The 12,391-nt window shown below is 35.9% G+C and overlaps 1 protein-coding gene across 5 annotated transcripts in view; it reads right to left on the bottom strand.

Annotated features, from left to right (window-relative positions):
- The window catches only part of Plekha1 (pleckstrin homology domain containing A1), a 61,938-nt gene that overhangs the window by 39,875 nt on the left and 9,672 nt on the right, over positions 1-12,391 (bottom strand). The window contains exon 2 of one of the 5 annotated variants that reach the window (XM_015498353.2): positions 1,314-1,474. In XM_015498353.2, coding sequence (XP_015353839.1) covers positions 1,314-1,454 — 141 coding nt within the window. In that variant the 5' untranslated portion in view covers positions 1,455-1,474. Of the gene's footprint in view, positions 1-1,313; positions 1,867-12,391 lie in introns of those variants that run through there. The other 4 variants (XM_048791350.1, XM_048791349.1, XM_015498354.2 and 1 more) reach the window with 4 other exon arrangements.

The following is a 12,391-nucleotide window of genomic DNA, read 5'->3' as shown; positions in this document are numbered from 1 at the left end:
AAAAAAAAAAAAAAAAAAAAAAAAAAGAAGTAATAGTTTGGGCTGAGGCTGGGGCTCAGTGTTAGAGTGCTTGCCTAGCATGTGTGAGGCACTGGGTTCAATCCTCAGCACCACATTAAAATAATAATAATAATAATTATCATCATCATCCCTATCCTACATACAACATCTCAACCAAATGAGTTAAAAATTTTCTACCAGAACTATGTACACCCCTTTTAACATTCAGAGTTAAAAAGGGTTTTATATCTCATCTATACATACTATTTTTTCAAAGGAATAAGATTTTAGATAGGTGGAAAAGCATTTGTGGTAGTTAAGATGTGAACATAAACAAGGTAGGTATACAAGCTGAAAACATATTTGCAGAAGCCTAATCCCAGGTGTGGTTCCTACTCAGTGCCACAGATAGACTGAGTCCTCTTTGTAGGTCATAATTATGCAGTAATTTTGGTTCACAGAATTTTATATTAAATTATTTGAATGTATACAAACCTAAATTTAAAAATCTGTACATATTTATTATTATACCTGTATTTTTGGTAACAGGGATTATTGTTTTGTTGTTGTTGTTGTTTTTCCTCTTTCTGGTCCCAGGATTGAACTCAGGGGGCACTTAATCACTGAGTCACATCCCCAGTCCATTTTATTTTTTGTTTTAGGATAGGGTCTCGCTAAGTTGCTTAGGGCCTCATTAAGTTACAGAGGCTGGCTTTGAATTTGCAATCCTCCTGCTTAGCCTTCCAAGTTTCTGGAACATATATCATTTTGATGTATTAAGACTGATAAAGGGCTGGGACTATAGTTCAGTGGCAGAGTGCTTGCCTAGCATGCGTGAGGCAGCACATAAAAAAACAACAAATAAATAAAGACATTCTGTCCATCTACAACTACAAAAATTTGTTTTTAAAAGATTGATAAATATTGCTAATTTAAATTTTAAATTACACATATGCTTAAAGGACAGAAATTTCCAGGAAAGTAACTGTTAAACTAGAATATGTAACTTTTCAACTTTTTAAATAAATAGCAAGATTAAAAAAAAAAAAAAATCCCACTGGAGGTAACACTTCTCTCCCAAGAAGGATATACACATACAAACACACACACACAATTTTTATCAAATGATGTAGTTTTACCTTCTGAAACTCAAACAAGACAATAAGGGTCATAGGTACAGATAAGACAGAGAGTGTAGTAATAAACATAGTATTACCTAAAAAGACAAATCCTAAAGCCTATACAGCATGTCAAATCATGTAATGAATAAACTTTACTATGCTTTTTAAAGGTAATCTTTGGATTTTACACACCTGTGGATTATCCATGTACCATACAAAACTATCTTCTCTGGTATCCAGTATGAAGTACCTTCGAAGAAATTTCCCACTGTTTTCATTTTCTTCAATGTCTAGAAAACCACAGATGCGATTCTGACGATCCACATAAGGCATTTCTGGGCTTGAACATTACCCTGTAAAATAAAACATTAACAGTAAGCTCCCTAGAAAAAAGAAAAGAATTTTGCAATAGGAAGCAAGATTAAATCTGTGCTATGATGCAGTCGTTTAATAAGAAGCCTACTCTTCTCAATGTTAGGCGAAACCAGTTAATAAGAATTTATGCCAACATCTAAAGCATGAAAATACATCACTTTAGAAAATAAATTTATGTTCACATTGATAGGGACAAAGAAGAGTTGTGTACCCCTTAGCTGAATAAGTTACTTACTTTTACCCTAAAATAAACTCAAGTGAGTCAAAAATTAGCTTTCCATATTTTAATTTCCTAGCAAGAAAATCTACCTTTTGGATTGTTTTAGAATATTTAAATTTGTAAGACAACAGTAATAATAGCTAATGTTTATAGACCACTTACTCTAGTATAGGTTCTGTGCAATGTTCCTTTCTATGCATTATCTTAATCTTCATAACAACCCTAAGTGTAGGCATCACCAATCCATTTCACAAATAAAGACGTCAACATTGACAGTAAGTAACTGACCTGGATTACAGAACTAGTAGGAAAAGAATCAAAACTCAAACCCAGATTCCTGGACTCCAGAGCTCCTTTCTTAAACTCTACACCACCCTATCTCTCTAAAATTCTATGAAGTGAACATGTAATAACAACAAAAAATGTTTTATCTAAATCTGAATTACTCGGTCCCTTTATATCCCACTACCAAAGACAGAAATTCAGAACACACAGGAACATATTAAATTGCACCACAGGGATCCAATCAGCAGCACTGAGATCCAATCCAAAGCCAGGTTGGGAAACTAAAAGACAGACTACCCAGTTTCTTGAGCAAATAAATTACCACAGGGGAAAAAAAAGGGAGAGAGAAAAAGAGGAGGTACAGGTTAAAAGAAACTTAAGAAGTATAACATATTCTGGTTCTAAAGTATTGAAACTTTTGTTGTAAACCAGGATCTGGGTAAACAGTGATGTTTCCAACCATTTTTGATCTAGAAACTATAGATGTATAATCTTCCTGACATGAAGCTTAGTCCACTCTGCAGATAGCTGTTCCTATACTGGCAGAGCCAGCAACACTATACCTTTTGGCAGACTGAATTTGTATAATTAGTTCTTCATTTAAAGGCTCAAGGTAAATTAACTAGAATATTTAAATTTGTAAGACAACAGAAGATTCAATAACAATGCAGTTTGATATACGTACTGTATATCATTATTTTATATGTAGAGAAATAGTGAAACACATCAAAAAGTTTCAAATAAAGTTGTCCATTAAATGTGTGTTATCAATGGAAGGTTTTTGTTTTTTTCTTTTTGGTGGTGCTGGGGACCAAACCCAGGGCCTTATATATGCTGGGCTAGCATGCTTTATCCACATACATAGCTACACCCCAGCTAATAAAGTTTTATTCAGCCATTAAAAAAAAAAAAGGAGGGCTGGGGATATAGTAGAGCGCTTGCCTCACATGTACACGTCCCTGGGTTCAATCCCCAGCACCACACAGACACACACACAAATGAAATTATGTCATTTTAAGAAAATAGATGGGATGTGAAAACATTATGGTGAGTGAAATAAGTCAAACTCAGAAGGTCAAGGGTCATATGTTTCTCTTGTAACATATGACCTAAGCCCCAGGCGGGGAAGGGAGTCCGCAGAGAGGAAAAAGAAAAAAAAAAGATGTAGGGGAAGGGATCTCATGAAAAATCAAAGGGAGATCAGCAGAGTAGAGGAAAGGGACCCTAGGGAAGGAGGAGGGAAAGAAAACGGGAAACATCAGGAAATGACACTGGTCAGATTATATTGACTATGTGTATGAATAAATACATAAAAACAACCAATAAGTACAATAATGCACCAAAAAAAATGTAGAGAAAAAAAGTGTGTTATAAATCTAGCACTTACAAAGAAATAATCTTTTTACTCAAGTTTTCCAAATCTAAAATCTAATCAAAGCTTAAAAAATTAATACTCTATACCAAACATACACTACAGTAAAAACTATCAACTTTGTGGTACTGCCATGAGCACAGGCATAGACCAATGATATAAAACCGAGAGCCCAGAAATAACCCAGATACTATTGCTGAATAATTTTCAGCACAGATGCTAGCACCATTCAAGGGGAATGAACAGCCTTTCAACCAATAGTGCTGATGTAACTGAACATCCACAGGTATAAGAATGAAGCTGAACCCCTACCTCATACCACACCAAAACTAACACAAAATGCATTAACAATCTAAAATAAAGGGGTAAATCTTTTTAATCTTGGATGTGGCAATGAATTCTTAGATGAACCCTAAGAGTATGAACAACAAAAGAAAAAATAAGATAAACTGGACTTCATCAATTAAAAATTTTTGTGCATCAAAGGATATCAATAGCTGGGTGTGGTGGACACCTGTAATACTAGGAGGCAGGAGGATCATAAATTCAAAGCCAGCCTAAGCAACTTAGTGAGATCCTGTCTCAAAATAAAATATAAAAAGGTCGGGGGATGTGGCTCAGTGGTTAAGTGTTTCTGGGTTCAATCCCAGATTGGGGGGGGGGGGCGTTCATTCATATTATATATTTTGAAGAGACAATCTATAGGGAGTAACTATCTTCAAATTATATATCTAATAAGGATCTAGCATTCAAACTATATAAATAATTCTTATAACTCAATAACAAAAAAAAACTAATTTAAAAATGGACAAAGACTTGAGATATTTCTCAAGAAGAAATAAAAATGGCCAATCATAACACAAAAAGATGCACAATTTAATTAGCCATTAGGGAAATGCTAACCAAAACCACAATGAGATACCACTTCATACCCACTAGAATAGCTATAATTAAGACAGGAAAATAGCATGTTGGCAAGGACATGGAGAAATTAAAACTCTCCATTACTGGTATAAATGTAAAATGGTACAACAGCTGTGTGAAACAGCTTGGCAGTTCTTCAAAGGTTAAACATAAAATTACATAAGACCTAGCGATTCCACTCCAGACATACTCAGGACTTGAACATGAATGATTCATAGCAGCACAACTCATAATGGCCAAAAGGGGAAGCAACCCAAACAGCCACCAACAAGTGAATGGATAAATAAAATAGGGTATGTATCTACAATGGAATATTATTCAGACAGAACAGGAGAAAGGAATTAAGGTACTGATATATGTCACAGTCTGGATGAACCTCTAAACGCTAAGTGAAAGAAGCCAGCAACAAACAGCTACACATTGTACAACTCATTTACATGAAAGATCTGGAAAAGATACATCCAAAGAGACAGAAAGCAGACTGGTGATTGCCAGGTAGGGGGTGGGGGTGGGGGGGAGAGGGAAGTNGAGTTTTTAGAATTTTGGGATTTTTGCATAGACTTTACCAGTTGAGCATTCCTAATCAAAAAATTTGCTATCTGTAATGCTCCACGATCTGAAACAGTTTTGTTTTTGTATGATACTAGAGATTAAATGCAGAGCCTCACACATGCTAGGCAAGTACTCTACCACTGAGCTACATCTCCAACCCTTTTTTATTTTGAGACAGGATCTCAATAAATTGCCCAGAAGGCCTGGAATTTATGATCCTCCTACCTCAGACTCCAGAGTAGCTGGGATTACAGACATATACCACATGCCCAGTGGAGATCTGAAACTTTTTGAGTGCCAACACAACATTCAAATGGTTTGGGATGTCAAAGCATTTCAGATTTGTGAATTGGGAACGAGAAACCAGCATAAAACATTCAAGGATGGGCTGGGACTGTAGCTCAGTGGTAGAGCACTTGCCTTGCATGTGTGAGGTACTGGGTTCAATACTCAGCACCACATAAAAATAAATAAATAAAGATATTAAAAAAAAAATTCAAGGAATTGTATTATTATTATAACCTGCTGGATTTTTTTTTTTCTTTTTGGTACTGGGGATTGAACCCAGGGGTGCTTTATCACTAAGCTACCCCCCCCCAGTCCTTTTCAGTTCTGTAATCTTGAGACAAGAGTCTTGTGAAGTTGCTGAGGGTCTCACTAAATTGCTGAGACTAGCCTCGAATTTGTGGTTTTAGGATTACAGGTATATACTACCATACAACATTCTGGATTTTTGTTAGTTTTTAATGCTATAGATCGAATTATCACCTGGACAGCTATTGAAAATTAAGATGATGTACATTTAAGTAAACCACAGATGAAAGAAAAAAAATTGAGAGAAATCCAAAAATCTTTTTAACTGAATGAAAAAGAAAATGGTCAAACTGTGTGGGATGCAATTAAAGAAGTGTTTCAGAGGAAAATTTACAGCTTTAAAATGCTCTCATCAGAAAAAAGGCTCTAAAATCAATGATGTTAAGTGCCACCTTAACTGGTTACAAAAAGGGCTAAAAAAGAACAGTTAAAATTTGACAAAATAGAATATCATGCTAAGTGAAATAAGTCAATCCTAAAAAACCAAAGCCCGAATGTTCTCTGATAAGTGAATGCTGATCCATAACTTGGGGGAGAGGGGTAGGAAAAATGGAGGAACTTTGATGGGGCAAAGGAGGGGGGCGGGTGAGGAGGGTGTATGGAAACAGGAAAGATGGTGGAATGAGATGACATCATTACCCTGAGTACAAGTATCACTGCACATATGGTGTGACACTACATAGTGTACAACCAAAGAAATGAAAAGTAATGTTCCATGAATCAAAATGCATTCTGCTGTCATATAGACCTAATTAAACATTAACAAAATAGCCAGGTGTGGTGGCACACCCCTGTAATCCCAACGGCCTGGGAGGCTGAGGCACTGAGCAACTCAATGAGACCCTATCTCTAAATAAAATACAAAATTGGGCTAGGGATGTGACTCAGTATTTAAGTGTCCCTGAGTTCATTCAATCTCTGGTACCAAAAGAAAATTTAACAAAATAAAAAAGAAATGATAGGGCTGGGGATGTGGCTCAAGCGGTAGCGCGCTCGCCTGGCGTGCGTGCGGCCCGGGTTCGATCCTCAGCACCAAATACCAACAAAGATGTGTCCGCCGAAAACTAAAAAATAAATATTAAAAAAAAAAAGAAATGATAAATATTAGAAAAGAAATTAATGAGGACTGGGGTTGTGGCCCAGTGGTAGAGTTCTCACCTAGCATGCTTGAGGCACTGAGTTCAATCCTCAGAACCACATAAATGTAAAATAAAGATACTGTGTCCACTTAAAACTAAAATTAAAAAATAAAAATTAAAAATTAAAAAAAAAGAAATTAATGAAATAGAAAACAAACAATAGCCAGGCGTGGTGGCGCATGCCTATAATCCCAGCAGCTCGGGAGACTGAGACAAGAGGATCACAAGTTCAAAGCCAGCCTCAGCAATGGCAAGGCACTAAGCAACTCAGTGATACCCTATCTCTAAATAAAATATAAAATTGGGTTGGGAATGTGGCTCAGAGGTTGAATGGCCTTGAGTTCAATCCCCAGTGCCAAAAAAAAAAAGAAAACAAACAATAAAGTAAGTTAACTAGAACCAAAACTGGTTCTTTTGAAAAAACAAACCAACAAAACTGATAAATCAAATACTTGGGAATTAATCTAACAAAAGAGTTGAAAGACCTACACAATGAAAACTACAAAACACCAAAGAAAGACAATGAAGACCTTAGAAGATGGAAAAATCTCCCATGTTCTTGGAAAGAAAAAATTAATATTGTCAAAATGGCCATACTACCAAAAGCGTTATATAGATTTAATGCAAGTCCAATTAAAATCCCAATAACATTCCTCATAGAAATAGAAAAAGCAATCATTTGGAAAAATAAGAGACCCAGAATAGCCAAAACAATCCTTAGCAAGAAGAGCAAAGCAGGATGCATCACAACACAAGACCTTAAACTATACTACAGAGCTATGGTAACAAAAATGGCATGGTATCGGCATTAAAATAGACAAGTAGACCACTGGTACAGAATAGAAGACACAGAAACAAAATCCACATAAATACAGTTATCTCATACTAGACAAAGGCATCAAAAACATACATTGGTGAAAAGATAGCCTCTTCAACAAATGGTGCTAGGAAAACTGGAAGTCCATATGCAGCAAAATGAAATTAAACCACTCTCTCTCACCATGCACAAAACTCAACTCAAAGTGGACCAAGGACCTAGGAATTAGACCAAGAGACCCTGAACCTAATAGAAGAAAAAGATCCTGACTTCCTTAACCAGACTCCTAAAGCACAAGAAATCAAATCAAGAATGTATGGGATGTAGTCACGCTAAAAAGCTTCTTCTCAGCAAAGGAAACAATCAATAATGTGAAAAGAGAGCCCACAGAGTGGGAGAACATCTTTACTATATACACATCAGATAGAGCACTAATTTACAGGATATATAAAGAACTCAAAAACTCAGCATCAAAAAATAAATAACCCAATCAATAAATGGGCTAGTGAACTGAACAGACACTTCTCAGAAGATATACAACTGATAAACAAATATATGAAAAAATGTTCAAATTCTCTAATTAGAGAAATGCAAATCAAAACATTTCATCTTACTCCAGTCGGAATGGCAATTATCAAGAATACAAGCAAGAGTAAGTCTTTGCAAGAATGTGGGAAAAAGGTACACTCATACATTGCTGGTGGCACTGCAAAGTGCTGCAACTCTATGGAAAGCAGTAAGGAGATTCCTCAGAAAACTTGGAATGGAACCACCATTTAACCCAGCTATCCCACTCCTCAGTTTACATCCAAAGGACTTAAAACCAGCATGCTGTAGTCACACAGCCATATCAGTGTTCACAGCAGCTCAATTCACAATAGCTAAACTGTGGAAACAACCTAGATGCCCTTCAACAGGTGAATGGATAAAGAAACTGTAGTATATATACACAACGGAATATTACTCAGCATTAAAAGAGAATAAAATTATGGCATCTGCAGGTAAATAAATGGAGTTAGAGAATATTACGCTAAGCGAAGTAAGCCAATTCCCAAAAAAACAAAGGCCAATGTTCTGATAAGTGGATGCTAATCCATAATGGGGGGGAGAGGTGGAGGAACTTTGAGTGGGCAAAGAGGAGGGAGGGAGGGAAGAATTGGGGGTATGGGAACAGGAAAAATAGTGAAGTAAAATAAACATCATTATCCTAGGTACAAGAGTAATATACATATTGTGTACATATGGTGCGACTCTACATCGTGTACAACCAGAGAAATGAAAAGTTGTCCTCTATTTGTGTACACTGAATCAAAATGCATTCTGCTGTCATGTATAACTAATTGAACAAATAAAAATAAATAAATAATTTTTTAAAAAAATGTATGAATCTACAGCTATGTGGACCAAGTGAAAAAGAGAGCAAAAGCCAATATTAGGAGTTAGGCACAGTGGTGCACACCTGTAATTCCAGCAACTCAGGAGGGGGAGCAGGAGGATGGCAAGTTTGAGGCCAGACTCAGCAACTTAATAAGACTCTCAGCAACTTAGTGATAGACTGACTCAAAATAAAAAATAACAAGAATTGGGATGTAGCACAGTGGTAAAACACCCCTGGGTTAAATCCCCAGCCCCCCCGCCACACACACACACACACACACACAAAGCTATAGTCTAAAAACTATAAAACTTCCAGAAGAAAATACATAATAGGGCTGGGGTTGTGGCTCAACGGTAGAACGCTTGCCTAGCACATGCAAGGCCCTGGGTTCGATCCTCAGCACCACATAAAAATAAATAAATAAGGGTATTGTCTACAACTAAATAAATGTTAAAAAAAAAAATATATATATATATATATATATATATAAATAAATAAAGTCTTCATGGCCTCTGGGATAGACAAAGATTTCTTAGATAAGATATAAAAAGCCTAAACCACCTAACTGATGCATTGAATTTAATCAAAATTTAAAATGTCTGCTCTTAGCCACTTGCCTGTAATCCCAGTGGCTCAGGAGGCTAAGGCAGGAGGATCATGAGTTCAAAGCCAGCCTCAGCAATTCAGCGAGGTGCTAAGCAATTCAGTGAGACCCTGCCTCTAATAAAATACAAAATAGTGCTAGGAATGGCTCGGTGGTTAAGTGCCCCTGGGTTCAATCCCCAGTACCCAACCTCCCCCCAAAAAAGTCTGCTCTTCCATTGAGTCGCAAGTTTTCAATTCTGCAAATATTTCAACAAAATTGATACAGATGCATTAAAAATAGGCTGGAAATCATAATCCAGAGCTTATATATCCTTTTAATGTATGTTCACAAACACGTATGTCCAAATGCTCATTTATCTATTACCTTTCTTCAAAAGAATAGATCTCTTGGGGGCTGGGGTTGTGGCTCAGTGGTTGAGCACTTGCCTAGCATGTGTGAGGCACTGTTTGATTCTCAGCACCACATATAAATAAATAAAATAAAGGTCCATCGACAAATAAAAAATATTTTTAAAAAAGAATAGATCTCCCAAACCATAATTATTTTGTAAATAGCAAATGTGCTGCTCAGTTTAAGTTTTTACAGGTGTTCCCACATCTGGCATGATGGGTGATGCATTAATCCCCAGCAACTGGGATTAAAAAAACATAAAAACAAGCCACAAAATGGGATCCAGGACAGGCAGGTAATTATTACAATTCAGTAAGGCAGACAATCAAACAGGAAAATAGGCAAAAGACTCAACAGGTATTTGAACGAAGAAGACACACAAATAGTAAATAAGCATCAAAAAAGGGATGTTCATCATCATTAGTCTACAAGTTATTACCAAAAAAAAAAAAAAACTATGAGATACTACAATGTACTTACTAGAATGGCTGAAACAAAGACAAAAAATGTGACAATACCAAATGTTATCAAAAATGTGGAACAAATGAGCTCTCATACATTCCTGGTGGGAATGTACAACTCTGGAAATCAGTTTAGCAGCAGTTTCTTATAATGTTAAACAAATCCTTATAATACAGCACAGCAATTCCCTTCCTAGGTATTTTTGTTCATGTAAACTTTTAGAGCATTATTCATAATTGGCAAAATCCAGAAACAACCCAAATGTCCTTTAACTGGTGAGTAAATAATTAACAATGGTATATTCAGTACAATGGAATACAACTTAGCAATACAAAGGAATTAACTATTAATATATAAAACAGATGAGTCTCAAACGTATTTTGCTAAGTTAAAGAAGTCAGGAGAACAGATCCCTGGGTAGAAGAAGTTCATTTCAGAAGGTAATTCTGGAGGTGGGAGAGCTGATCTACATCTTAATTGTGGTGAGATACAAGACTATGAATGTCTTAAAACTATTAAGCCTAAATACCACATTTGCATGACCTTAATCACATGCAGAGTAAAAAGACAAGAGGCTGGTGAAATAGCTCAATAGGTAGAGTGCATGCCTTGCAGGGTTCAATCCCCAGCACCACAAAAGAAAAAAAAAAAAAAACCCTACAGTGATGGAAAGCAGATCAGAATTGCTGGGACTTGGAACAGAGGGAAGAATTGACAACAAAGGACAGGAGGAAAATATTATTTTCTTTTTTTGATTGCTAATGGTTATGCATCTGTATGTAAATGCCAAAACTAACAGAACTAGACCCATTTTAAAAATGGGTAAAATTTATTGTTTATAAATTTTAAAATTTATATTTATATTTATAAAATTTGTATTATAAATAAATAATCCTGAGTTTAAATTTAAAAAAATATACACACTTACCAGAACAAATAAAACTATACAGACTGATAACAAAATGTCATCAAAGATGTAGAACATCCAGTTTATACCCTGCAGATGGGAATGTAAAATGGTACAACCACTTTAGAGAAAGTTTTCTCAATAAAACCAAACATACCTATCCTATAATCCAGTCATTCTATTCCTACCTGTTTACCCAAGAGAAAGAAAAACATATGCACACAAAGACTGACAAAAGTTTAGAGTGACTATTCATAAATCCTAAACTAGAAATAACCCAGAATGTGCATCAACAGGTGAACAGATAAATAAAATGAGTAATATCTATGTAATTGAAGACTGCTCTACAGTAAAAAGGAATTACTGGGCTGGGGATGTGGCTCAAGTGGTAGGTAGCGTGCTCGCCTGGCATGCGTGGGGTGCTGGGTTCCATCCTCAGCATCATCCCTAGTCCTTTTTCACTTTTGAGACAGGGTCTTGCTAAGTTGCTGAGTCTGGCTTTAAAACTCCTGACCCTCCTTCCTCAGCTTCCTTGGTTTCTGGAGTTACAGTGATGTACATGGCTAAACTGTACATTTTAAATAGACAGCTGTATATAACTTCAAAAAGCAGCAATAAAAAAATCCAGAAGAAATAAAAACTCATTTCATTGATAAATGACTACAAGTAACTTTTCAAAAGCTTCTGCTTGTCAAAAACTTGATAAGTGAAATCAAAGTAAAAAATATTTGTACTTATTTATCACAATGTGCTCATCTCCCTAACATATAAAGAGTTTACAAAAAATGGTCAAAGAAAATATATCAAAAGTATGATAGGAAAAAAAATGAGTAAAAGACTTGAACAGACAATGCCTTTAAAAATGGCCTTTGGGATGGGGATGTGGCTCAAGCGGCCTGGCATGCGCGGGACGCTGGGTTCGATCCTCAGTACCACATAAAAATAAAAAAAGATGTTGTGTCCACCGAAAACTGAAAAATAAATATTAAAAAAATTCTCTCTCTCTCTCTTAAAAAAAAAAATGACCTTTAGGGCTTGGGTTGTGGCTCAGTGGTAGAGCTCTTGCCTAGCATGCATGAGGCACTGGGTTTGATCCCCAGCAACACATAAAAATAAAAACAAATAAAATAAAGGTATTGGGTCCATCTACAACTCTAAAAACACTTTCTTAAAAAATGGCCTTTAAATATACGAAAAGATGTTTAACACCATGCATAAGAGAAATCTAAAAAAAAAAAAAAAAAAAAC

This window comes from Marmota marmota, unplaced genomic scaffold (genome assembly GCF_001458135.2).
Source record: "Marmota marmota marmota unplaced genomic scaffold, marMar, whole genome shotgun sequence".
NCBI classification, from domain to species: domain Eukaryota; kingdom Metazoa; phylum Chordata; class Mammalia; order Rodentia; family Sciuridae; genus Marmota; species Marmota marmota.
The sequence above is the reverse complement of the archived record's forward strand: the minus strand, read 5'-3'. Positions and strand labels throughout refer to the sequence as shown.